Source organism: Molossus molossus, unplaced genomic scaffold, assembly GCF_014108415.1.
Source record: "Molossus molossus isolate mMolMol1 unplaced genomic scaffold, mMolMol1.p scaffold_m16_p_15, whole genome shotgun sequence".
NCBI lineage: Eukaryota > Metazoa > Chordata > Mammalia > Chiroptera > Molossidae > Molossus > Molossus molossus.
In genome coordinates this window covers 43,546,905-43,574,879 of record NW_023425350.1, presented here as the reverse complement: position 1 = coordinate 43,574,879, position 27,975 = coordinate 43,546,905, and the positions used below count along the sequence as shown (strand labels likewise).

General features: G+C 38.4%; 1 protein-coding gene and 1 pseudogene across 5 annotated transcripts in view; one reads left to right on the top strand and one right to left on the bottom strand.

Moving 5' to 3' along the window:
- REL (REL proto-oncogene, NF-kB subunit) overlaps nt 1–19,281 on the bottom strand; it is a 41,073-nt gene extending 21,792 nt beyond the window's left edge. For 4 of the 5 annotated variants that reach the window (XM_036262899.1, XM_036262901.1, XM_036262900.1 and 1 more), the window contains exons 1-3: nt 19,061–19,281; nt 9,162–9,304; nt 5,959–6,107 (exon numbers count right to left, since the gene is read on the bottom strand). In XM_036262899.1, the coding sequence (XP_036118792.1) occupies nt 5,959–6,107; nt 9,162–9,304; nt 19,061–19,070 (302 nt within the window). In that variant the 5' untranslated portion in view covers nt 19,071–19,281. Of the gene's footprint in view, nt 1–5,958; nt 6,108–6,283; nt 6,344–9,161; nt 9,305–19,060 lie in introns of those variants that run through there. The other variant, XM_036262903.1, reaches the window with a different exon arrangement.
- A 2,445-nt stretch (nt 19,282–21,726) lies between these two features.
- LOC118630528 lies at nt 21,727–25,538 on the top strand (annotated as a pseudogene).
- The last annotated feature ends 2,437 nt before the right edge of the window (nt 25,539–27,975 follow it).

The window sequence follows — 27,975 nt, the reverse complement described above, 5'->3', positions numbered from 1 at the left end:
AGGGGGGGGGGGGCCTGGTAGATTTGGCTCAGTGGATTGAGTGTGGTCTCATGCAGTGAGAGATCCCAGATTGATTTCCTGGTCAGGGCACATGCCAAGGTTGCAGGCTCAATCCCCGCTGGGGGGTCGTGCAGGAGGCAGACGACTGATGTTTCTCTCTGACATTGATGTTTCTCTCTCTCTCTCTCTCTAAAAAAAAATCAATACAAAAGACATTAAAAAAAAAAGTTCAGCCCTGGCCAGTTTGGCTCAGCTGTTAGAGCGTTGGCCCGTAGACCAGAGAGGTCTGGGTTCAGTTCCTGCTAAGGGCCTGTACCTGGGTTGCAGTTTGTCCTCAGCCCTAGTTGGGGTCTTGGGGTCATGTGGGTGGCAACTACTCGATGTGTCTCTCTCACATCAATGTTTCTCTCTTTCTTCCTCTTCCTCCCTCACCCCACTCTATCTGAAGATAAACGCAAAAATGTCCTCGGGTGAGGATAAAAATAAAAAAAAATTGTTCATTGACTACCAACATTTAAAAATTAGGTAATTGCATATAAATGTCTGCATTTCTGACTTCTTGATAATTTTATTTTATTATTATTTTTTAAAATATTATTTTTCTCTCTATTTATTTTAGAGAGAAAGGAAAGGAGAGCGAGAGATAGAAGCATTGATGGAGAAAACGCTGACTGGCCGCCTACTACAAGCCCTCCACGGGGGATCGGGTCCACAACCTAGGCATGTGCCCTGACCAGGAATTGAACTGGCGACCTCCTGGTGCACGGTTTGATGCTCAACCATTGGGCCACACTGGCCCGGCTTATTTTATTTTTATTTTTTGTTAATCCTCACCCAAGGATATTTTTCCATTGATTTTTTTTATCTTCATCCGAGGACATTTTTGCACATATCTTCAGATAGAGCGGAGAGAAACATCGATGTGAGAGAGACACATCGAGTGGTTGCCACCCACATGACATCAACCGGGGCCGGGGACAAAATGCAACCGAGGTTCGTGCCCTTAGTAGAAACTGAACCCAGGACTCTCTGGTCTGCAGGCCAATGCTCTAACCACTGAGCCAAACTGGCCGGCCAGGGCTTCTTGACCATTTTAAAGGTCTGGCAATGGTAGGTTGGTACAGAAACACCTAGCTGGAGCTGATGCAGGGCTCTCCAGTTTACTATGGTGCCTGCTAGTCCTCTCACACTTGACTCACTCCATTCCACAGACATTTGAAATTGAGCCCTGACTACACTGCTAGTAGCAATGGAATATACTTTATGCTATATTATAAGCACTTATAATAATATCAGTCATCACAAGAAAATTCTGAAATGTGTTTTTTAATTAGAAAGATGTTTGATACTAACAATAATATTTAACAAAAGTTTCAAAATGTCATTTATGGAAAACTTCTCAATAGCTACAAATATTACTAATTTGCATGTGTACTACAGATGATGGTTGGGGGAACTCCCCTACCACCACTAGTCATATTTGTTCCCACATGGAAAAACCATGACATCATTCAAGTTGGGTGGGTGTGAATAAGGAAGCAAAACTGATTATAATAACATTACTATCTGTTCAAATTTCACATGGCACTGCAACAGGAGGCTGCCTGCTTGTGTGCCCTCACTGTGCTCATGCTGCCCAGGCCCTTCACATGCCTCACACTTGTGATCCCGTTAGCACCTACAATATCCCTGACATTGCCTTCCTCTGCCTCCAATTATTAAAACAATGAATCTTGAATTCATGATCCTTCCTTGAAACCCCAAAACCACAATCCTCTTCCTCAAAAGTATTCCACTTCTTTGAGAGATTCTTAGCTTGGTTCTTTTTCTTTGATAAAAGATTTTAAAGAATCCTCCATTTTAATACATTTACACACTACTTGATTTAATTTCATCTGAATCATCATATTTGACAGAATATTAGAAGTAGTCGAGATTCCTGAAATTCTGACATGAGGAAATCACGGATCATAAGAGATTTTACTTGAATCAATTATTCAATCATAGTCATTCAACAAGTTTTGGGGTTCCTACCAATGTGCCAAAAACTCTGGAAAGTGATGATATATAATCCTTCCCCTCATGGAGTTCACGTCTAGTGCAGGGGATGGCCAACTACAGTCCATGAACTAAATCTGGCCCACCAGCTGTTTTTTAAGTAAAATTTTATTGAAACAGCTCAACAGATGTGTTTGTGTGCCATCTACAGGTGCTTTCCTGCTGCACCATTAGAGCTGAGAAGCTGCAACAGAGATCACACAGCCTGCAAAGCCTGAAATATTTACTCTCTGGCCCTTTACAGAAAAATGTGCTCACCTTTCGTCTAGTGAAGCAGACAGACATTAATTAATCACATACAAAAATGCTAAAATGGGTCCTGGCCGGTTTGGCTCAGCGGTTAGAGCATTGGCCCACGGACCAGAGTCCTGGGTTCAGTCCCTGCTAAGGGCACGTACCTCGGTTACTGTTCGTCCCTGGCCCCTGTTGGGGTTGTGCGGGTGGCGACCAGTCAATGTGTCTCTCTCACGTTGATGTTTCTCTCTCTCTCTTCCTTCCTCCCTCTCGCCCTCCCCCACTCAACCTAAAGATAAATGCAAAAAAAAAAAGTCCTTGGGTGAGGATAAAAAAAAAAAGCTAAAATGGAACCCTGAAAATTTTTATAAAGGAGATGTACATAATGTCATGAGAGCGTATTATGGGAAAGAATTGATCAATTCAGGGAGGGCAGACAGGCTTCTTGTAGGAAGTGAAAATTATTATGAACAGAAATGAATTAGGGGAAAAGGAGAGTCAAGAGACATTAGGCGAAAGGAAAAGAACATGCAAGGGACCCTACAGAACAGCACTGTGGGCCCAGGACACTAAAGGAAGTCCTTTGTGACTAGAGTAGAGAGTTCAAGGAGAACACAGTATAATAGAAGGCTAGAGAAATACAAGTGGGTCATGGGGACTTTATAAGGAATGTTGTCCCAATTTCAAAGGTCACATAAAGCTATTAACATGTTTTAAGCAGAGATGTGACAATCAGATGTATATCTGAAAAGATCACACTGAACAAATTTAAGTTTAAAAAAAGATCACTTTGGCTAAAGTGGAGGACACAAAAAGAGCTGATGTGAGAAGACCAGTCAGAAGGCTGTTCTTTGTAGTCCACATTTAGACTATAACGACAGTAGTGTGGTCGTAACAGAGGTCACTGAGATAAGTGGATAGATTCAAGAACTATTTAGGAGGGACCTGTTAGTGAATTTAATGTGTATTATCTGTCTGAGAGGTGTCAAGGGTGGCATCTAAGTTTGGGGCTTTTATACCAACCACTAAGATAAGGTACATTAGAAGACCAATTTTGAGAGGAAAGCGGTATGATTATATAAGATCACGGTCTGGAACATATTCTATTTGAGGTTCTTTTGAGATACTTAAGAGAGTATGTCAAAACTACAATCAGACTAAGTACATTCCCCACTGAAACAACTTAGAAAAGTGTTCATTTTGGGGCGGGGGCTAGAAAAGGACAAGTCAGTCTTGAACACTTTGTTGTGTGAGCAGGTAAAGAAGTGCTCAAAGAAAGATGGGGCCATGTCAAAAAGGAAACAGAAAACATTTGCAGGGGCTTGTACTAGTCAAATTTGGGTCAATTTGAAAATCAAAATAATAATGTCAGTGCACTGAATATAAAAATCCACGTGTCTATAATGGTATTTTTTTTACACGGGGAAGGGTAAAAAGGGAAAGTTTTTCTTTATAATAGAATGCCAATTAATAATCACAAATGGAAAAAACTAGTATCACATCTCCTGAAGAGATATTTTGAGAACAATACAGCAGTACCTCTGTAGATTCCTTGTCCAAAATGTTTCATGTTAACATGAAAATATTATTCATGCTATTCATGGTAACATGGATATAATCATAAGCAATCATTCAGACTAATCCATATTAAACAACAATCTTCAAAATAAACAGCCTAGACTCTTGAAGAATGTTAACGTCATAAAAGACCAAAAAAAAGGCTGAGAAATTGCCCTAATTAAAGGAGACTAAGCACGACAACTAAACATGTGTGATCTTTAAAGGAATCCTGGATTGAGGGGAGAGGCAGGACATACATAAAGGGAACTATTGGGACATTATTGGATATAATTAAGGTAGTCCAAAAATCTAACTGTAAGACTGAGGAGGAACAGCCATAAAAGTAGAAAAACAGGAGAATTTGTACTCGCAGAAATCAAGGAATCACAGTATTTAGGAAGGAATGATCTATAGGATAAATGCTGTTGGGAGGTCAAATAATAAAAATAGGAAATATTTCTTGCCAAGTTTGCATTACTAGATATTTCATGTTTTGTATTCTTATTGTAAGAAAAATATAGTAAAGTATATTTTCTAAATGTACTACTAATATTATAAGGAGGCTACTAATTTTTTTCCTGTTGTAATTAGTTTCATTTTCCCCAAACTCAATACATGTTCATTATAAAAAACGAATTATTAAAAAAAAAAAAAAAATGCCCTGGCAAGTTTGGCTCAGTGGTTAGAGCATTGGTCTGCGGACCAGGGTCCTGGGTTCAGTTCCCTCTAAGGGCATCTACTTTGGCTGTAGTTTGTTCCCACCCTGGCTGGGGTTGTGTGGGTGGCAACCAGTCGATGTCTCTCTCTCACATTGATGTTTCTCTCTCTCTCTCTCCTCCCCCTCTCTCCGTCTGCTCTATCTGAAGATAAATGCAAAAATGTCCTCAGGTGAGGATTAAAAAAAAAAACAAGTTAAAAGAAAAACATGAACCCAGACAGTGTGGCTCAATGCACTGAGTGTTGTCCCATAGACTGAGTGGACTGGTTCCATTCCTAGTCGGGGCACATGCCCTGGTTGCAGGCTCAATCCCCAATAGCAGAAGTGCAGGAGGCAGCTGATCAATGTTTCTATCTCTCTCCCCCTTCCTCTCTCTCTAAAAAATCAATAAAAACATATTTCAAAAGAAAAAGAAAAACATGAAACCCCACAATTCTACCCACCCAGAGACAAGTACTATTAATACTTTAATGTATATACTACCATGGATATGCACACATTTATTTTAAACAAGAAGATTTTTAAAAATTACATATTGTTTTAAACCTATTTTATTTACCTAGCACACTGTGCATATCTTTCTTATACAAAAACATTTTTGCAAGGTTATTTTTAAGGCTACACAGGGATACAATCCATGGATGTACCTGTTTATTTAACTTACCCACCTTTGTTTATTATTTGGATTGTTTTTAAATTTTTGCCATTACAAACAGAGTTGCAATGATCATCATCATAGCTAAGTGTTTGAACAAGCTTAATTAATTGTTTACTGAGGATAAATTCCTAGAAGTAGAATTGCTAGTTCAAGAGACATTCATATTTTTCAGACTTTTGCTTTGCAGTTGTTAAACTGCCTACCAGAAAGGTTTTATTAATTTACTCTCTCAACATCATAATGAATGGACCCATATTCTGGCAGCCTCACCAACACAGTGATTCATAATTTTTAATCTTAGAACTATTGTTGTATGTTAATTTTAGAACCTTCCCTTTTCTAAATAATAATTCCTGTTTTCCAGCTGATTTTCTCACATCTGGCAATTTTAATATTAACTATTAATGAAAAGATAAGAGTAAAAAGGTAAGAGACAAAAACTTTTCACTAAATTGTTCAAACTAAGAAAATAATTAGTTTACAGCATAAACTAATCTATGTTTACTTTAGGTGACAATAAATTCCTGCTACCATCATGAACTATGTCTACTAATACAGAAAAGGGTGCTTCTAATGCAAATGGTAACACAATTTAAATGTACACTACAGCAAGTAGAAGTAGAATGAGGAATTAGTTTATTCTACTAAAAAATATCAGATGTACGTGGATAGGAAACAGAGTATCCTATGCTTATCTGATTCCTACAGATGTCTGTGATTGTATACTTACAATAAAGGCCTGCGTTCTTGTCCAAATTCTGCTTCATAGTAGCCATCTCGGCAGTCTTTTCCTACTAAATCATGAGGATGAGGTTTAAATGGTTCATTCTTTGTTACTAATGTAATTCTCACTTTCCCTTTTCCGTAATAGTTCATAATCTGAAAAAGGGGGAAATGAAATAGATGATCCATAAATATTTCTCATTAAGAAGTGATCTACTCAATGAGAGTTCAATTCATACAGTGTAGTTAGCACTGGATAAACAAAGTCCAGCTGGCTGGCAACTGCAGTTCAGATGAAACTTTCCAGAGAATAGCAGCAGGGAAGAATTTACCTCTCAGTTCCTTGGCATATTAATTTCAATTGGTCACATCATCTGGTTTTGCTTATCTTCCTTTTAAAAACAAGTAAAATTATACCAAAATATTATCACAGAGCATGAGAAAACACTTAATTGTTAAGTCACTGAATGCTATGCTCTTAGATTCACTGTCATATCACAAACATCCCTTTAAAGTATACTTTTAAGGCACAATGGATATGACAGCACACCAATACATAGGGCCATTTTACTTAACATGTGACATTTCATCTCATAAAAATATTTGTTCATCAGTAAGCATATCCCAAGTGTCATACTGAGTTTCACAAAATTGTTTTCACACAGTAAGTACATCTAGAACACTGAGAATAAAAAGGAGAGTAAAGCATGGAAAGAGGACGTTCTGAATGGGGAGGAAATAAGATTTAGTTTGGAAGCTAACAAATTTGCAAACACAAAGCGGAGAATATAAAAACCAGCTTACGCCTGGCCGGTTTGGCTCAGCGGTTAGAGTGTCGGCCTGCAGTCCAGAGAGACCCGGGTTTGGTTCCTGCTAAAGGCATGTACTTCGGTTGCAGTTTGTCCCCGGCCCTGGTTGGGTCATGCGGGTGGCGACCACTCAATGTGTCCCTTTCATATTGATGTTTCCCTCTCTCTCTCCCTCCTACTCTAGTTGAACAATAACAACAACAACAAAAAAAAAAAACGAAAAAATATCCTTGGGTGAAGATAAAAAAGAAAAAAAAACAAACACAAAAACCAGCTCACAACAAGGAAGCAAGGCAGTTAAGTAACAATGGGTAGCTTTACAGGTAAGAGGACATAAGAAGTATTTACTGCTTTTCCGAATAAAAGAGAGAGTAACCACTTAAAACTGTAATATAGCCCTGGCCAGTTTGGCTCAGCAATTGAGCATCGACCTGCAGACCAGAGAGTCCCGGGTTCGGTTCCCGCTAGGGGCACATATCAAAAAACAAAACAAAACAAAAAAACTGTAATATAGGCTGATGTAGAACTCAAGATGTAAAGTGTTTAGGACCTACTGGAATGGTAAGGATACAGATCTTAGAAATATTTTAGAGAACTTACAGAATAAGCTGAATTATGGAGAAGAGTTAACAACTGCTCTTAAAAGATTAGGACAGTGTTTACTTATTTACCTTTTTATTAGCATTTCTCTCATTTTAACATAATAAAAGGACTTAGATGACTCAAATCTATATTGCTACCAAAAAATGTGACAAAAATTAGAAACTTAGGATTCAATAATTTTGCCTTTGCCTTATTCTACAATTTAGCATTCCCTTCAAGTTCAACAGAATAAACTTTGGAAATAATCTAGTTATAAAACAGTGAAATAAAGATCTGTTGATGAAAGACTAAATAATACCTTTCAAAATCCACTCTGCCACTTAAGTTTTTAAGTGGCATTTAAAGGATAAAAATTCGCCCTGACCGGTTTGGTTCAGCGGTTAGAGCGTCGGCCTGCGGTCCAGAGAGACCCGGGTTCGGTTCCCGCTAAGGGCGCGTACCTCGGTTGCAGTTTGTCCCCGGCCCTGGTTGGTTGTGCGGGTGGCAGCCACTCGATGTGTTCCTTTCACATCGATGTTTCTCTCTCTCTCTGTTCCTCTCTCTCCCTCCCACTCTATCTGTACAAAAAATGGAAAAATGTCCTCGGGTAAGGATAAAAAAAAAAAAAATAAATAAATAAAAAATAAAGGATAAAAATTCATTAAAATTCAAACAAAATATAGTACATAAATATAGTATATTTTATAAATATAGTATGTTATCAAAGTCATTTTGGATCAAAAGTTACTTTTGCCCTGGCCGGTTTGGCTCAGCGGTTAGAGCGTCAGCCTGCGGTCCAGAGAGACCCGGGTTCGGTTCCTGCTAAGGGTATGTACCTCGGTTGCAGTTAGTCCCTGGCCCTGGATTGGTCGTGTGGGTGGCAACCACTCGATGTGTCCCTTTCACGTCAATATTTCTCTCTCTCTCCCTCCCACTCTATCTGAACAAAAAATGGAGAAATATCCTTGGGTGAGGATAAAGAAAAAAAAGGTTACTTTCAAAACTTATGCTAACATCAAAAAAAATCTTAAAAATGACCATATTTCAAATCAGTCAATAAAACCCAGAGTATCAGAGATAGGTGGTAAAATAAAGGCAAGGAAAAGGAGGCGAAATGTCCATTCTCCTTTTCCACAGCCACTAGTTTGGCAAAGTGATTGTAGGAAGAATTCGAATTGAATCCCCAAATCTATGTTTTTAATCTACAGAATAATTCTGCTCACTGTTGGAAGGAGAGAATGTTTTTTCCTCATTAGCTCTGTGTTTCATGAAAGAAACCATCACCCAAAAGCTGCCAATGGACACTGTGAATCACTCTACTTAGATTACCACACAAATATTGAATAAGTATCTGCAGGAATGAAAAATCTATATTATATTTAAGAAATGATCCTAGACGGCTATTTAGTACAAATCAATTAAAAAGAAGGAAAAAAAAGCCCTGGCTCAGCGGTTAGAGAGCCGGCCCTCGGACCAAAAGGTTTCAGGTTCAATTCCAGTCAAGGGCATGTACCTGGGTTTCAGATTTGATCCCCGGCTCTGGTCCGGGTGCGGGAGGCAACCAATTGATGTGTCTCTCTCACACTGATGTTTCTCTCTCTTTCTCCCTCCCTCCCCTCCCCTCTCTCTAAAAAATCAATGGAAAAATATCCTCCAGTAAAGATTAACCAAAAAAAGAAAGAAAAAAATAAGTAGAATAATAAAAAGAAATAAAAGCCCACAGAGATAACTGTAAAGAAACGGAGCCTTTAATGTCATTGCTGTAGCTAAAATATGAAGCAAGTAAGAGTGAGACACATACAGGAGAATGGTCTATTACCTGGATAGATGGGTATGTTCGGTTGTTCTCTGTGCTGTGCTCCCCTGGAATGCTGCCTGCTGATCGCCCTTCACATTTGTATCTAAAACGCATTCCCCTCTGCCTCGGTTGTTCAATTATCTCTATATATGGGTTATACCCACCTAAAATTAAAAAAAAAAGGGGGGGGGGTGAGATTAGGATAGCAATAATCATAGATATTAATCATTTCTTTTTTTTTAAACAGCAGACAAATATTTTCCCTCCCAATATTAGCCTTTCAATTACAAGGTTAAAATGCAATTATTTAAGATTAGGTGGTTAAAAACAACACCTTTTTCTTCCATTCAAATTGAGTTTCTATATAGTGTTAACACAAGTCATTCAAATCATATTCATTGATTGGCACCTCATCGTTTAATATTCATAGCTAATGCTAATGTGAAGTTCTGACACAGCAATTTCAAGGAAACCCACTTCTCACATGAGACCAAGCAGAAGGGTTTCCTCCAAGATTCCCCCAGAAGAGTCAAGAAGAAAATCTTCAGAAGCAGTGTTATACTCCACAAGTGAGTTTAACAGCTTGATTTTCCATCAGATTCTTAATAGTGGATTAAAAGACTACTCATTAAAAATGAAAATGAATTTAAATCCTTGTGGAAGGATATGCAAAATGTTTATATCCCCACTGGGGACTTATACACAGTATATCAAAACAAGTTCCAAAAGGGACCTTAGGCTCAATATAATTTTCAGTCAGTCTCATCTAAACTTTTTCTAAAGTATGATACAACAAAAGAAAAGAAAAAATTTATTTACTTTCTATAACAAATCCTATTCAAAATACGCAACTTTAGAATGAACTGCTGATAAATACCAAAGAGATGAATCTCAAAATAATTATGCTGAGTAAAAGGAGCCCAGACCAAAAGAGCACATACTGTTTGACTTCATACACATACTACCCTAGAATATGTAAACTAATCTATAACGTAAGAAAGCAGATCAGGGGTTGGAGTGGATGGGCAAACTGGGGGATGAGGGGTATCTGATTATAGCAGATTTCAAGGTTGTATACATGTCAAAACTTACCAAAATGCACACTTCAAACATGTGCAATTTATTGTATGTCAACAAAGCTAAAACATATATAACTTTATCCCCTCTTATCCAAATCATGGAAACAAAAGCTCAATAAAGACAGTCAAATGTGCTTACAAATAGAGTATGTAGTGATGTGCCTTTATTTCAGGAACATGAAAGGAACTTTCATCAGGAAAAAACCTCCTTCAATCAGTTTAGTGATTTCTAAATTGCCACAATTAGATATTTATTTTTGTGCTTGCTTCAGCAGCCTACATACTAAAGTATGAAACAACTTTAGTTGTATACTAAATTGGGTATCTTTTTTTTTTTTTTTTTTTTTTTACTATAGGCTTATCCTGTGTTGGAATGCAGACAAATAGGCAGGAAGGGTAACACAGTAGGTCTTATCACTGCATTATGGGGAAAAGGTCTTTGAATCCTACCCCGCCAAATCTTGACAATGAAAACCCTGTAAATGTTATTAAACTTCTTAAATCTTCCACTCTATAAAATGGAGATAACAATAACAGTACTAACTCATTGGGTTGTTGTGAGGATTAGAAATCATGTGTTAAGTTCCTACCAAGTCTCTCACACATATCAAATAATAGTGTTGATTATTTCAGATTATTTAGAGAGATACCATGATGGTATCACAACTGCTACTTTTAAGGATTTTACAGAACAGTGAGGCAAACAACACAAATTATTAGACTACAGAAAGGTTGAACAAAGCAAAATTTTCTTTATGCTAACAAAATTCTGTATAAAATGATAATAAGAGCAAAAGAGTCAGGAAAGCCTATCTATATAAATATAAAGGAGAAGTTAATGAAGCGAAAAGGTGGAGAGGAAGGAAGGTGAAGGGGAGCAGATAGGTAATGTAGAGAAAGGGAACAGTGTGTCCAAAGCTGTACCAGTGTAGAAGATTTTAAGAATCACCAATATAGCCCCAATGGAAGTGGGCTGTATTTTCCATGCTTAGAAAGAGAATCAAAAGCCAGAGTACATTTGGGAATTTGGACTTCATTCTATGAGTATCAGAGAATCCGTGAATGGTCTTACGCAGGGGAATCACATGATCAGATTGGAATTTTCAAGTAAGAATTCTGGTGGCAATGAATTGAAAAGAAAAAGCAAGGTAATCAGTTTTAGGGGATGTTACAATAATATGAGCAATGATGAGGGTGTGTCTGAAATATGGTAGTAATAATAGGAATGGAGGATTATTTAAAAGATAAAATTGACAGTACTTAATGACTGAGCATTAGGGTTAAGAAAAAGAATCACTGGTGGCTCCACAGTTTCTACTTTGAGTTACTGAGTAAAGTACTACTCTGTTACCTTTTATTGTATTCTGCTTTGTTCAGACTCTTTGTGTTTGTACTACCTATTTGTTTATTCAAAAGACAAAGCACCAGAAAAAACTGACTTTAACCTAATCAAGTTCATAACACTTATTTCAACTTTACTGAAAAAAAAAAAAAGGCATGCAGATGAGTATTTCATAACTTCACACCCTTATATATTTTTGTACATTTCAAGTAATTTAAATTCATGCTTCAGTTTCAAATATTTCACGTTTATATATCCTTGTAGGAACATTGAAAAGAAAGTACATTTTCCTTGCAATAACTCAAAATACTCAACCGCATTTTTTAAGTGATATCTTAAATCATTTCTGTGGTGGTGAACTAAATCCCTGTCCACTACTTATTTAAAGGTGTCTTGATAGGAAGTTGATATAAAATGACATCATTATGGGTAAGTGGCTAACTTTTGGGAGAGGAGTGTGAAGAAACGTGCTAGGCTCCTAGTGAGAATCCCAATAATTGCACTGGTCACACAATACTTCCTTAAACTAGAAAGTGTTTATGAAAAAGTCAATACACGAGAGAACAGAAAAAGAGTTGTTAAAAGATTAAATACATTTAAAAAAAGATTTTTAAATTATAAAAATGACATATTAGTTATATAACATCAAGTACTTAAAAAAAACACCTTGAAATCTCTTCTTCCTATTGTAGAAGCTCTTTATTGCTAAAAAGTCTTACCGATTGTAATATTCTACATTCCTCCAGCTGGAAATAATGTTCCCCTCCTCTAAACTACTATAGTATTTTGCTTAGGGCACTTAGTCCAAATAACTATAATTTAGGACTTACTATTTCTACTTGAAAAAAAGCTACTTGTTTTATTTCTTCACACTACTTGAAGGCAGGAATTGTGTCTTACTCATCAGTCCTTTGCACACAGATATTCAGTAAATATCTGTTGAATGAATGAATAAATCTAAAGCTCTTTTTGTGTAAGTTAATGCACTCATGATTAATCAGATTTGCTTCAACAGATTTCACAACTAAGGAAAAAAATAGTGCTTTGTATGCACTAGAATGGCTACATTGTCATACTCCTCATACACATATTCATATTCTGATTTCTTTATATGTATCTGTTTTTTTAATTTTCCAGCTATAAATCATTTATATCATGTATCAGTACAATGTACCAGTTACTTCCTTCCCCAATACCATGTTTTGAAATGCAATTCTTCCTGAAGATAAAAAGTGCTGAAATGTAGACGTCTGTGGAGTGGAAGAAGGTAAAATATAAATCAGGGAATTGTAGGGAAAATGAGTATTCTTAACTAATACTATCTCAAATCACTAAAGTTTTGAAAAGCACTGAAAAGTCTTCAAAATTGGTTCCAAATAAATTGATTACTGTACTTTTCTTTAACAAATAAGCTGGGATTGACCCCTATATTTTGAACAATATTGTAAAAAGCCAAAGGAGACCTGAATAACACTTGAAATATAGCCAAAATGTTTATAAGATTTATGGTTTTATCTGCACTTATGCAAAAACAGTGCTATTTTAAAACATAGTGCCTACCTAATCAAGTATGAGCTTGTAAGATAAAAAAATTACACGGAAATAAAATTTGTAAATGGATCATCAATTGTCAGAAACAGACGCATTATAAACTAAAACTCATAGTTAGAATTGGCAACCAGCATTAATTATACAGTGAAAAAAATATTAATTATAGTAATTATAACACTGTCTTAAAGCACTTCATCATTTCTCATATGATCCTTTTAACTTTATTCTTCATAAAAACAGAATAGAAATTATCATCCCATTTTATAGATGATAAAACTAAAGCTCAAAATTATAGGAAACTATGAATGACATTAGCAGCAAATATGACAGATGAGATCCAACAAGCATAAAAGCAGCTGGGGGTAAATTCACAATAACTGATACAGTAAATAACCTAAAGTAAATGCAACTTAGTTTAAGAAGATACAAATCTTGGTATAGGCAAGTGAGTATTTAGATCCAATGAAATTCCTGGAACAGAGTTCATACTGGGGTTGTATATCAGAATCACCTAGGTAGCATTTCAAAACATACATGCCCTGACCTCACCTGAGATCTGCTGAATACAAACAGAGATCCATCTAAAGCCCAGACATGTTTCTGAAAAAGCCTTCCAAGCAATTCTAACACATTCCTGATTAAGAATCATTGCCCTAAAACATAAAGAAGTGGAAATAATGATGCACATATCTAGAAAAATAATCCAGAAATTCACATACAAGTATGGGCTGGGTGATAGATAAAGTAGGCAGAGGAATTCTGACTACTTATAACCCTGATTTCTCTCCTTCCCACTCTAAAAAGCTTATCCAAATGCAAGCAAGGGGGGAAAGCATTGTTAAAGAGACAGCCTTTAATCATGCTGATTTATTTAAAAAGTAAGTCATTTACAAAATTAGTAGTTTAACTATCATCAAAAACATTTCTTAAAACACAGCATATAAATTATCATAACAAGACAATGTGTCAACACCACCATTGAGGACTACAGATTGCATCTCCCTCACAGAAGTAATGGATAACAGACCCAAAGGGGCAAATGGAGCTAACATATACTTTTCCAAATATCACCTCAACTCACTTTGGAGAAAAAGAAAATAACATCGATTCTTTCCTTCAACCTAGCAACCCAACTGAATCATGGTGATGATCTTCTTTACCTTAAGACACAGGTGAGTTTTTGTTTCTTCCTATTATGTTCAAAATTTAGTTACCACTTCTTATATAGCTAGAATTGCACGCAATTAACAAAGGGGCAACGAAAACTTAAGCCTATTCCCTTAGGAAGGAAAAAGACTAACAGGGAAGGTGCAAAAGAAATCAAATAGAGGATATGTTATCAGTGAACTTGGCAAAAGGACACATGGTTTATCTACTAAGCAATGTCTGATTTACTTTTATTCCCCAGAACGCTGTCATTTAAGTGGACAAAGGAGAAAAAAATTGAGTCCAAACATCACTGTCAAATTCTACTCCCCTAGTTTAAATATACACAAAACCATTACAAATTTTTAAAAAGTAAATGAGTATTCTTTCCTTATATATTCTTGAAAGACATATTTTCTAACTAGCATCTGATCTAGTGTATTAATATTGGTTCTATAGTTTCACAAAATTCTAGGATCACCGGGATACTTAAATAGTAAGTGCCAAGGGTTTTTAGTAGTTTCTGTTTTCTACAGGTTTAAGTCCCAAAACTGTTCCTGTACAGAAGAAAACTAACAAACATTATGGGCATGCATGATCACATTTATTCCTCAAAAGACTCTGCAGTAGTTATTACCATTTTTATATCACAGAGTGGTAGAAGTGGAATAAAAACCAATTCAGGTCCATCGTGGGCTAAAGTCCAGGTTTATTCCAATATACCAGGCTGATTCTCAATTGCATCTTAAGAATAAGTAAGGGAATTTTCAGATGAGTTTTTGACTGATGTACGCATCACTAGGTAAATAAAAGATGTAAAAGATTCTAGCAACAGAGAGTCTACTGCTAGAGATTCCATTGCCAAGGGGTAAAAAATATGTTGAAAAAAATTTTAACTTCCAGGGTGAAAAAGTAGAGAAATATTTAAAATCTGTCCTAGATTTTTCAGGTATTTAACTAAACTAAAACTAGATGGCAGGGCCAAAACTTCTGTCTTAATTAAGATTGTGATTTAAAAATAAAAATTACAGTATGCTCATTTAAATAGGAATTAAACAAATACATTTTATTTTGGTATATCTCATGCATTTTTTTTTTTTTTTAGTTTTTTTTTTCTTTATTGATTTTAGAGAGTGAAAGGGAGAGGAGGAGAGAGAGAGAGAGAAACACCGATTGGCCACCTCCTGCATGCCCCCCACTGGGTAACTTAGGCCCACAATCTGGGCATGTGCCCTGGCCAGGAATCAAACTGACAACCACTTGGTGCATGGGTCAACCCTCAACCACTGAACCACACCGGCCTGGGCCCCATGCCATGTTAATGATCATTATTCACAAATGAAAAAATATTGTCCTGCTAATTTTTAGGAGGTTTTGGGGAATGAAGTAGATAGAAAAATTATTAGAACATTCACTTTGTTAAAAGTATTTGTTATGTTCTGTTGTATAATGAATGATATACACAGTGGTAAAACAAAAGAAAAACTGTTTAAAATATATACTAAGAAAATGTCCCTATATCTTCCCATTTAACATTTTTCTCTACAACATGTCTAGATTTCCAACATCTAAACTCGGACCCTTGGAAAATAAAAAGAGCTTTCTTTTAATAATAAAAAAATCCTTGTGGTTTACAATTTGCACAATATTTCTTTTGTTGTACTTTCTATCTTGTTTACAATCATTTCCTCTGGTATATTAAAAAAAAAAGTATATGCCATTCATATGCCTACAATCCCAACCATTTGTCTCTAGAGAACAGATGAGAAAAAGATGGAACAAAAGGAATGCCAAATTCCTTAAATTGTATTTGAGATACCACAAACACACAACCCACAGGTTCCCCCAACTGATTCATGATCTGATTCCTCACTAGTCATTTCATTCACTCATTCCCTTTCCTCTATGTCTACCATACATCACCTTTATTCCTTTATACCACTGTTATCTCTATATTTTCATGTGTTGCATTTCTGAAACAGCCTACATATTATGTGTAATCTTTTATTTTAAAAAAGAGGTCATCTGCTTTAGCTATCAATTCCAGCTTGCAGCTCTACCATTAAAAATTTAAGTTGCACCACACTTACATCTCTCCGCCCCTTACTCAAGAGAAATCGTTTTCTTGAAATTCACTCTACAGACAAAGTTGAGAAGTAGTGTGTGATTTACAAAAATAATGTCTTCCTGTACTTCCTATGTGACACAGCAGAACTATATTAAAGAAAACAAGTAATAAAAGTAATCTAAATTTTAAACCATTATTTTACCAAAGGCAGTACTATTTTAGTAAACAGAGCTGCTATGTGCACACAAGAACATTTTACTTTTTATTGGAACAATGAGAAGCTTTAAATTCAGACCTAAAATAGCTAATTTTATTTAAATATACAATAATGATGGCCTAATGGGTATGGGAATATTTTTCTTCACTATGACGATTGTAATGAATCATGCCAAAAGACTGGAATCAAGGTGTAATTTAAAAAGGCAACTTAACAGAATGTAAACTGTGAAATTCTAAATAATCTGATAATTTACCTGAACCAAATTTAGAAATCTATCTGTCTATCTTATCTATATCTATATATCAAAGCCCCAGTTACTCATGGTACTTACGTAATTTGCTTATAAGATTATGATGTTACTTTTTACGTTATAGGGATCACATATTCAACTACACATACCAATTTACATATGACATCCGGGGAGATATGAAGACATGGTCTTAAAGACTTGGTAATCAATAAAAATACCTTTTGAGGTTTAATACTACCTTACAACAAACACAATCTAAACTAAACAATGATAAACTAATTTAGCACACTTTTTTGTGTGACTTGGTTAAATTACTGTTTCAAAATAGAATGAAAATTTATAATTTAGTGACTCTTTTTAAGGTCTTTACAACTGGTTAAGGAAAGAAAGTACTCTCAGACTTCTTTTTAAAAATTTGTTTGGCAGTTTTCAAACAACTGAGTTATGATTTAAATAGCTTGTGATACTCTAAAACTTTCCATTCCTTAAAAACATTTCCCCTTCAATTTAGGGAATCAGCCCTCACAATAGCACAAAATATAATGGCATTAATCAAGTTTAAATTGTATCACATTTTAAGTGATGTGGGTTTTACAATACTGTGTTAACTATTTTCTCTCTCTTTTGAAATATTACATTTATGCCAAATATTAATCAAGTCTGGTTTAATTACCAGCAGGCTGACCTGTTTTTTAACTTACTATACTGCTCACCATTCTCAACTACTTGCATACAAGATCTCATAACCAATAAACTAACCTAATATTTCAAGTCATCTTTGCACTTTTAATCTAAACGTGCTTTGAATTTATGAATTTACAAGATTATCTGAAAGTCTGGGGGTCAGTGAAGTGAGTAAAGAGAAAGTTGAAATATTTTAAACTCCACTTGTTCTCATACGAAAACCACACACAAACTGAAATCAAATGTCATGTGAACTACCCCAATTTCCTTTTCAGCCTACAGCAGTACCTATGGCATTGTTCTGCTCAACCCCTTTAAAAAGTCCTCTAAGCTTTCAACTTCCTCTTCTCTGCTAGACATCAGCCTTCTCCCGGGGGTTACTGTCTCGGGGACTTGGGAGGATGCGGGTCAGGCATAAACAAGCGCCCCTCTTCATTAGTAAAGCGTTGACCAGTAACTTTTAAGCCGCTCTGCCGGGAAAGTGCCCCAATGAACCACACCAGGATCCTGAAAAGGTCCGACTAGAACTCTGTCTAGATGTACTTCCCTTTGGTTACCGGCTGACCTAAACCACGGGTATAAATACGAGACTCCCTTGCTCACTAGGCTGTTTCTTAGTAAACTCGTTTCCCCGCAAAAGCAAAGAGATTCACGCATTTACTACCTGAAAATGAGTATTTACATAATTGATACAAAGCTGTTTTCATTCCTACCCGTATTTTAAAGTATGAGTATTCTAAAAATCCTCTTTCCAACAAAGGAAAAAACAGACAAAAAAACAAAACTCGACCTCTCCCTAAACTAGAATGTGCGCACTGTACCATAAAAACTGTCCATTTTGTTGCAGCAACATTTCCACTTAAGCCCCGTTAAAAGACCATTGGTGACTTTTAAAGGCACACATTTTGTACAACTGTCAGCACAACAGCGATCACCTCTTAGCACTTGATGAAATTAAACTAGAAAAACGCAGAGCTCTCCTGAGGTCTGAGGTTCCTCATTTCTGGTCTAAAACATAAAAACACCATTTCAATAAACATCAATTTTTTTTTTATCCTCACCCGAGGACATGCTTCCATTTTTTGTTCAGATAGAGTGGGAGGAAGAGAGAGAGAAACATCGACGTGAAAGGGACACATCGAGTGGCTGCCACCCGCACGACCATCCAGGGCCGGGGACAAACTGCAACCGCGGTACGTGCCCTTAGCGGGAACCGAACCGGGTCTCTCTGGACCGCAGGCCGACACTCTAATCGCTGAGCCAAACTGGCCAGGGCAACATCAATTTTTCAATAGAACTCTTCGTCTCCTTTTATTTAGATGATTACTTTCCTAACTAAAACCAAGTCGCTGGGAATTTCTAAAGTTCCGGCTATTATAATGGGGCATCAAATTACACAGCGAGGCTTTGATTTCGCACGCAAACCGTGAACCACCTTTTAACAAGGTTGACAATTTGCCAGATGAGGCGATTTTGAAGACAGAATGCGCCACAGTCAGAACCGAGTCCCCGAGACTCGGCAGCAAGGCCCCGGACCAGCTCCTTCACCCCCGTCCCGGATCCGCCCGCGGAGCACTTACCGGAGGCCATGGCTCCTCTCTGTTCCGCGCGTCCCGACCAGAGGCTGCCGCCGTCAGTCAGCCCGCCACTCGGTCCTCTGCCGGCGGGACCCCCTGTCCCCCAGACCGCCTCTGGGGCTTCTTCCTCCTTCCCGCCCTCCTCTGGTTTGCGGCTCACACCTTCCCACCCCCTTAATTCTCGCGCTCCAGATCGCCCGGCGTCGCCCGTCCAGGGTGCGGGAGCCAGGGGGCGGAGCGCGGCGAGAAGGGCCGAGCGCCGGCCGCCGAAGTGAGAGGCACCGGGCAGTAGGGGGATTTCCCACGGCTGACGTAGGCTCCTCGCCGCCGCCTTCCCGGGGGCGAAGAGCCGGTCGTCCTCGCGGCGAGCGCGCGCGCATCCGCGCTCCACGGCCCACGCTCCGCCCCGCCCGAGCCCCGCCCACGCTCCCACCCCTGGAGCTGCAGGGGGCTCAGGGCCAGGTGTGAGGAGCTGGTGCACTGGGTCTCCGGGAGTGCAGGAACACTGGGAGCTGGGGGGTGACGGTCCCCACAGGAAAGCCGCCGGCTCCTGAGAAATCCCCCTCCTCCAGGTTGTTCTACGCAGCGTGGTTTAAAGTTCAGCAGCGAGTAGGAGGGCGCAGTGACGGCGAGAGGGCGGCCCCCGGGAGCACTTGGGGGCGGGGCGGGTGGCGCGGGGGGGACCGGCCTTCGTCGCCGGGGGTGGGGGAGGGGACTAAGGCCCGGGGTTTTCGATGGGTGGTTCCCCCCTCTTCCCGATTTCGCACATGCAAATCTCCGCCCCCGCGCCGGCGGGCAGCGCAGCGCCACGCCACCGTAGCTGTGCTGTGGAGGGGAAGTGCGGAAGGCGCTGTCTCCAGTATTCACTTGTAATTCATGTATTTGCATATGGGGACCTCCGCTGTCTGATTTTCCCTCTTTATATCTAAATTGCGAAGCGTCAGTAAACTTTACTACTTTACCTAGTAAAGACTCTTAAACTCTTAAGGTTCATCACTCTGTGAGTGGGTTGCATCATTGTGCAGTGTGCTCCAGATTAGCCTGGGATTTGACAGAGATGCCATGAGGACAGGGTGAATGGAAAGAACGTTTAATGTGTTAGAGCAGTGATTTTCAACCTTTTCCATCTCCTGGTGCATAGAAACTAATTACTAAAATTCTGTGGCACCCACAAATATAGAGTTTTTGCCCATCTTACAAAAAAATAGGTATAATTTTTATTCATTCACACTGGACGGCTGTTGTGTGTTGTATTGTCTGTTGTCATTTTTTTTTTATTTGACTATTTAAGGGAAGAGAGGTCAGTGCCCCTGACTAGTCAGGTATTATATGTTTTAACTTTGTTTCCTTTGTGTATTAAGAACCTGTATGTGTCCGTTCATTTACCCCATTTATAACATACTGTTATCCTCATTTTATAGATTAGGTAATCAAGGTTCAGAGAAATTAAGTAATACTTAAGAGAAGTTAAGTTCCTACTTCAGAATGCTGGTAAAAAGGAAAGTACAGTTTCAGCACAGGGCTGTCTGATTCCAAAGCTCCATGCTCTTTCCACTGTCCCTTTCTGTCTAAAATAAGGAGGGGGAAGAGGGAATAATCAGTCTGCCATACAAGTGCGGGAACTGGAGGACCCAGTTTGGGGGGAGGGTGTCAAAATCTCCAATCTCCTACCAACCCCAAAATATCCTTTCCACACAATGTAAAAAAGAATGCAACTGTTGAATAAGCATTAAACCATACTGTGATGCACTAAAGAGATTGTGGAGACAAAAAAGAAATCTCACTTGGTAAGGATGTTAGATTTTATTCCAACTTTACACAGAAAGCTATTGAGAGTTTTAAAGTGTGTGATATACTTATGATTATATTTGGAGATGTTTACTCTAACTGATGTGTTAAACTGTTAGCATACACTAGGGGCAAGGATGAAGGCAAAGCAGTTAAGAGGTGTTGGAGTAGTTTGGGAAGTAAAAGTGTTTTGTTTTTAAATCCTCACCTGAGGATGTTTTTCTGTTTATCTTCAGATAGAGTGGGAAGGAGGGAGGGAGGGAGGGAGAGAGAGAAACATCAATGTGAGAAGGACACATAGACTGGTTGCCTCCTGAAGGACCCCAACCAGGGCCTAGATGAACTGCAACTGAGGTACATGCCCTTGACCAGAATCAAACCCCAGACTCATTGGATTGGATGTAGGTAGGAGAAAAAAAGGAATTGGAAACTCCCTTATTTTTTTATCTGAGCAACCAAGTAAAAAGGGAGAAGAAAGGTGAACAAAAGGTTTGAGAGGGAAAATAAGGAGTTGTGTTTTTGGACATATTATATTACAGATGCCTATTAGCTATCCCAGTAGACAGTTGAATACGCAGAACTAAAGCTAATGGGAGAGGGCAGGGCTAGAAATAAAGATCTGGGAGTAGGCAGCATTTCACCTAAAGAAAGAGTTCAGATAGAGAAAAAAACTTAAAAGAGCCCTAGGATCCTCCAAGTCTTAGGGAAATGGTAGAGAAGAAGGAGCTTCTGATGAAGTAGGAGGAAAACCAATAGACTGTGGTGTCCCAGAGAGTGTTTCAAAAAGAGTGGAAGTGGTCAGCTATGTTAAATGATGCTGAGAAATGGGAAAAGATGAAAATAAAGAAATGACCTTGGATTTGGCAAGATGAAGGTCGTTAATGACCTTGATAAGAACCATTATCAGTGGAATGGTAGGGATGAAAGCTGAATTAAAGGAGGCTGAGAAGAGAATGATGGAAACCATGAGTGTAGACAACTCGTCAAAGAGCGTTAAAGGAAACAGAAATGGGAAAATAGGTGGAGGGGGATGTGGAGTTATGTTAGGCTAAGGGTTGTCACTGACAACTGCATTTGCAACAGGTTAACATAATTAAAGTTTATTTATCATCTGAGTCACAGTCCAATGTGAATTGAGTGGCTTTCTTCCTGGAGTAACCCGGGGACCCAGGCGCCTTCAAGCTTGTAGTGCCAACATGTAGTCGTCAAAGTCACCTTGAAAAAGGAAAGAGAGTAGAGAATCACAAACGGGAGATTTTTATGGGCCAGAGCTGAAAGTGGAAATCATTACTTCCGGTCACAGTCTACTTTCCATATGGCATCCACAAGGGAGCTGAAAAATATAATTTGAGAAATGTAATTTAGCTGTGTGCCCAAGTAGAAGAGAAGAAAGTGTATATCAGTGTGCATTAGCAGTCCCTGGCACTGAAGTTTTGTTTTGTTTATAGAGAGTGATGTTAAGGCATATTTGTATAAAAATGAGACTGACTCAGTAGTGAAGGAGAAATGGATGATGATAGAGCACAGGGGGTAATGTGCAGGGAAGGGAGAAAAGATTAAATCTAGAACACAGGTTATGGGGCTGGCTATAGATTGGAATGGGGACACTTCTACCATAACAAGAAGGAAGACAGAACAGATGCAGAGAACCTGGTAGACTTGATGGTATGAAAATGAGGTAATCAGTCAAATTGCCTTTTTTTTATATATAGTGAAGTATGATGATGTAAGGTTCATCTGAGGGGAGGGCGGCGAGGGAATGGACGGTTCGAGGAAGAAGAGAAGCTGAAAATGTGGTTTGTGAGAGTGGAACTTTATAAGGTATATCTGGTTGTACTGAATAGCCACTTGAAATCGGTGGTCATAAATGTAATGTTAGGCCACTAAACAGTATTTCTTATATGGTTTTTAACCCAGGGGATATCAATGGTTAATATTATGAAAAAAAGACGAAGAACTAGGAAAATTTAAATCTGAATGGGAATATGAAGGAAGAATGCATAATGCCTCTCAACCCACACACACTCCTTGAGTAATTTCATTTGTTCTCATGATTTTGCCCATGGTCACAGGACCATATGTCCAGCCCCGAGCTTTCCCTGGGCTTCAGACCTGTATATCTCATTATCTTTGAGACATCTCCGTGGGGAAACTCATAGGCATCCCAAACTCAATCTACTCAACATCTCTCCCAAGTGTACTCTTACTCCCATACCCCTTATGCCACCATCTACGCATAAACAGGTTAGAAAATTAGGAGCCATCTTTGACTCTCTCTTACCATCACCACCCCACAACATCCAATCACCAAATCCTACTGGTTTTACCTGTTAAATATCAATCCATTTCTTTTCCATCTTGACTGCCACTGTCCTTGTTCAAATCATCATCATATTTCACTTTAACTACTGGAATGGTCTGCTATTATGCCTCTCTACACTTCTGTCCCCTTTGGAAGCCATACAGACCTATTCAGACCCTTTGCTGACGGAGTCCTCTGTATAAATTCATATCAGACATAACACTCTTATGCTTTAAAACCATCCATCAGCCTTAAATCCAAGCTCTTAGACAAGTTCCTGCCTCTTTCTTCAGCCTCATCTTCTGCACTCCATCCCTTGAATTTTACACCTCATTGAACTGCTTTGTATCTTCTCATATTCCAGAAGCCATTCTGTTTCTTGTCTGCCCTCGTTCATACTGTCCCATTTGCGTAGAATGCTTCTCCCCAGAGACGTGCCATGTTCCTGGATTGCAAGACTCAGTATTGTTAAAATATCAGTTCTCCCCAGATTAATCTATATGTTTAGTGAATCCCAATTGAAACACCCAACATATTTTTTGTTGTTGGAATTGACGAGGTGATTCTTAAATGTATATAGAAATGCCAAGGTCCTAGAATAGCCAAGCCAATATTGGAGAACAAAGCTGGAGAATGTACATTACCAGATATCCAAATTTATTATAAAAGTACAGAAATTAAGTTAATGTGATATTAGCACAAATTTAGACAAATAGAACAATGGGCTGAATGAGAAACTGCAGAAATAGATCCTTTTTTATAGCAGTCATTTGTCTATAACAGTCTCCACTGCTATTCTCTGGGGGGGGGGGGGTCTTTTCATTAACTGGTGCTGTGATTAATTTGTCATCTAAATGGCAAATCATGAAACCTGACATAACCTTACACCATACCCAAAATATTATTTAAAATAGATCATAGATAAACATGTTAAAAGTAAAATAAAACTCCTAGGAGAAACCTTTATAACCTTGGGATAGGCAAAGACTTCTTCAACATTACATAAAAAGCAATGAAAAGAAAAGGTAAGTTGGACTTAATTACAATTAACTACAAAATGCCACTAAGAGAATGAGAAGGCAAGCCACAGACTAGAAGAAGATACTTGCAATACATACATCTGATAAAGAAGTTTATGGCACCCATGAAGGTATTCTGCTCAGATCTGTTTCAGAGAGGATCTACCTTGGCTTTTGAGACAAGGCCACATGTTGACTTGGAAACACCTAGCCAATTATGAGCACAGTGGCCAGTGCAGGACTTCTCTATGGGCAATATTTGTGTCAGAGCTCCCCACTGGGACTGGTTGATACTTTCTCAGAGATGCACCCCAATCTGACCCTGTTCCTACTCAGTTCTCCTTCTTACCTCCTCTCATTTCACAACTGTCAGACCTGCATCTGAAGACTTTCCCTGCCTATTCCTTGCTTCTCTCCCTTTTATCTTTTGTAGGTATTATCCCCAGTAAATCTCTTACATTGCTTATTTTTTATTGGCATCTGCTTCCCAGAGGACTCAATGGGTACAGTTATATGTATTCTATAAATAAATAAGAAAAAGATAGACAACCCAACTTTTTAAGTGGGCAACCAGAGCCTGGCCAAGTGGAAGCTCTTGATCTACAACCCTACCATTGAAGAGTTCCTGGGGTGCACCTCCAAGAGCTGGGGTTTGATCTTGCTTTTCTGCCAAGGGTTTTATGGGTTCCTAGCTGCATTCTTCACATTCACAATGTGGGCTGTGCTTCAGACTCTGAACAGTGGGGTTCCAAAAATATCGTGACCAGATTTCTAGTCCAGGACTTACTATTTTTCCAAAACCAGTATTGGCATTTTTTATTTAGTATGTCTGATACAGACTCCTATAAAGGGAATATTGAAGACCTTAAAAAGTTTCTAAAGTCATATGCTTTAGAATAATCTCCGTCTGTCCTGATGGAGTATTCTTTGAATTGAAGGGTTCAGTTTATGCATGTTAATTTCCCGTTGCCTTACTTCAAGCATGCAGTGGGGTGGATGATCCTGACATTGGCTACTCCAGTGGACACCCTTGTAAATCTTATGAAAATGATCAGAAAAATTGGAATAAGGCCTCAAGAAGAACCAAGGATAGAATGCTCTAGTATTCCTAAGGGTGAAAACACAACTACTCAATCAGCTTATCCTCCCAAGGAAAATACAGATTTAAAATATTTTCCATATTATGGGAAAAAACTGCATGTGATCTATCAATAGCTGTTAGTTGCTATCCAGCTCAGCTTTGGTGCTAGCAATATCTCCAAAGAAGTAACAAGTCAAGTGCAAAATTGTTGGATCACCCAACCTGAAAAACTATGATGATTGTGACAAGTTTTTAGGATGAGTTTTCTTCAGAATCACAATGTGTGCATAGTAGGAGTTAGAATATGTCCACAGAGTAAATGTTGTGTATTTGCTTTGTATCAGCTGGACCTGACATCTCGAATTACCAGACCACCTGAAAGAAAAGTGGGGTGGTACATAACACTGGGTAACATTGTGATGTACTTCCCGATCATAGTGTTCACTGTCCTCTGAAGTAACTGCCTGTTGCCTCTGTGCCTTTGGAACCATTGTCCAGTCACTAGGTGGGGACTGTGAACACCTGCTTGGGGGTCTTATCCTATTTTGCCAAATGTCTACAGCTTAATGTGCTATGTAAATATTTTATAGATTTAACACTGGTGGATGGTTTTATAAATATATATATATATATATATATATATAGTTATTAATACTCACCCAATGATATGTTCATTGATTTGGGAGAGAGAGGAAGGGAGAGAGAGAGGGAGAAACATTGATATAAGAGAGAAACATTGATCGGTTGCCACCTACATGGACCCTGACAGGATTGGACTCACAACTAGGTATGTGCCCTGACTGGCAATTGAACCTGCATCCTTTTGCTGTACAGGACAACACTCCAAGCCACTGAGCCACCCAGATGTGCAACTGTCATATTTTGATGCCAGCAAAGTTTTAGGGATAAAATGGTACCCGACCGACATGGAGTGACTTTACAGGTGCAAAAAATGTGGTATGTGGAGAAGTTCTGTAGGTGAAGACGAAGAAACTAAAAATGAATTTAAAAGGTTGTCTTGGTTTTTTTTGTAGTTATTTTTTAAATGCTAAATTAGTCTGTGGATCTTTTTGATTAAGAACACAAACTGTTGCCCTGGCCGGTTTGACCAAAGAGTCGCAGGTTCAGTTCCGGTCAAGGGCACGTATCTTGGTTGCAGTACACCCCGGCCCTAGTTGGGGTTGTGTGGGAGGCAACCAGTCAATGTTTCTCTCTCTCTCCCTCCCTCTCACTCTATCTGAAGATAAACAGGAAAATATCTTCAGGTGAGTATTAAAAAAAAGAACTCAAACTTTATTGTAAAACATGTAAAAAAGAAAAAGCAGTGATGGGATTATTAGTGCTGGAACTAAATCTCTTATGAAAAATATTTTAGACCATAGATGAAATAGCATTTTTAGGTTACCCAGTATGAATATGCACCTAATTTTTTTATGAAATTAAATCCTTAAGATTTAAATTGTATAATAGTTTGTGAACTATCTTGTTACTGCTCTTATTTAGCAGACTGTGGACTCAAATAAAAAAATGTAAAGTGTGAAAGATAAAAAAAAACTACATCTAACCTACTGAACATCACAACAGCCTAATTTACCTTGAATGTTGTTGGAACACTTATATTAGCCTATAGTTGGGCAAAATCATCTCGCTGCTGCCGCCCAGCATTGATAAAAGAATATGATAAAAGAATATCATACTGCATATCACTAGCAGCATGAATTCCAAGAACAGTTTCTACTCAATTCGTGTCACTTTTGAACCATTGTAACACTGAAAAATTAGAGGTTGAATCATTATAAGTCAGGGACTGCCTGTACTCTTAGGTATATACTGAACAGAAATACATGCTTATATCCCCCCAAAGATGGACAAGATTGTTTAAGGTACAATAAGAAAACAACTCAAATGTTCATCAACAGTAGAATGGTAAATAAGCTGCTTTACATTCATACCATAGATTTCTCCCCAACTATGGAAAAGAATGTGCTGTTGCCACACAACAATATGAATAAATTTTATAAGCATAAGTGAAACAAGCCATACAGAAAAGAGTACATACTATATGAATCCATTTGTAGCAAGTTAAAAAAACAGATAAAACTAATTGTGATGGAGGGCAGAATATTGGGTAACTTTGGGGATGGATATTGATGAGAAGTGGCCCAAAAGAGCCTTCTGAGTTGCTAAAAACATTTTATATCTTGATCTGGGTGGTGGGTAACAAAAACTTTCTCCTTGACCAAACTCTAATTAGGCTCTTCAACCTTGGCATATAACAACTGCAGACTCAGCACAAATTATTTTTGCCCCCCACCTCCCAAAAGACAACAAACACTGGCAAAGTTCCTAACAGCTGAAGGTCACATCTATAAGGTGATGATGTGAACAAACCTCTTGAGGCTGTTGCTTGGGGACGCTCCAGGCTGCCAAAAGAATTTACTGTTTGTTGTAGCCAACACCTAAAGACCAGACCCCTGTCTCCCAGTGTCTGTGGGAGGGTAGGAGACTAACTTCAGTAAATGCCAGTTAACAAATGCAGAAGGCCTAATTACATTGACTTGAGTGTCCCTTTCCACTTTTTGTAAATTTCCACTTACCCGACTGCTCATTCTCTATTCCCTCCTTCTCCCTTGAACACTCAGTCACCTTGCACAAAATGAAGTTGAGTTTAGTTCACACTGTGCTCTCTTCCGTAGTTCTTCTTCTTTTTTTAATCCTCACCCGAGGA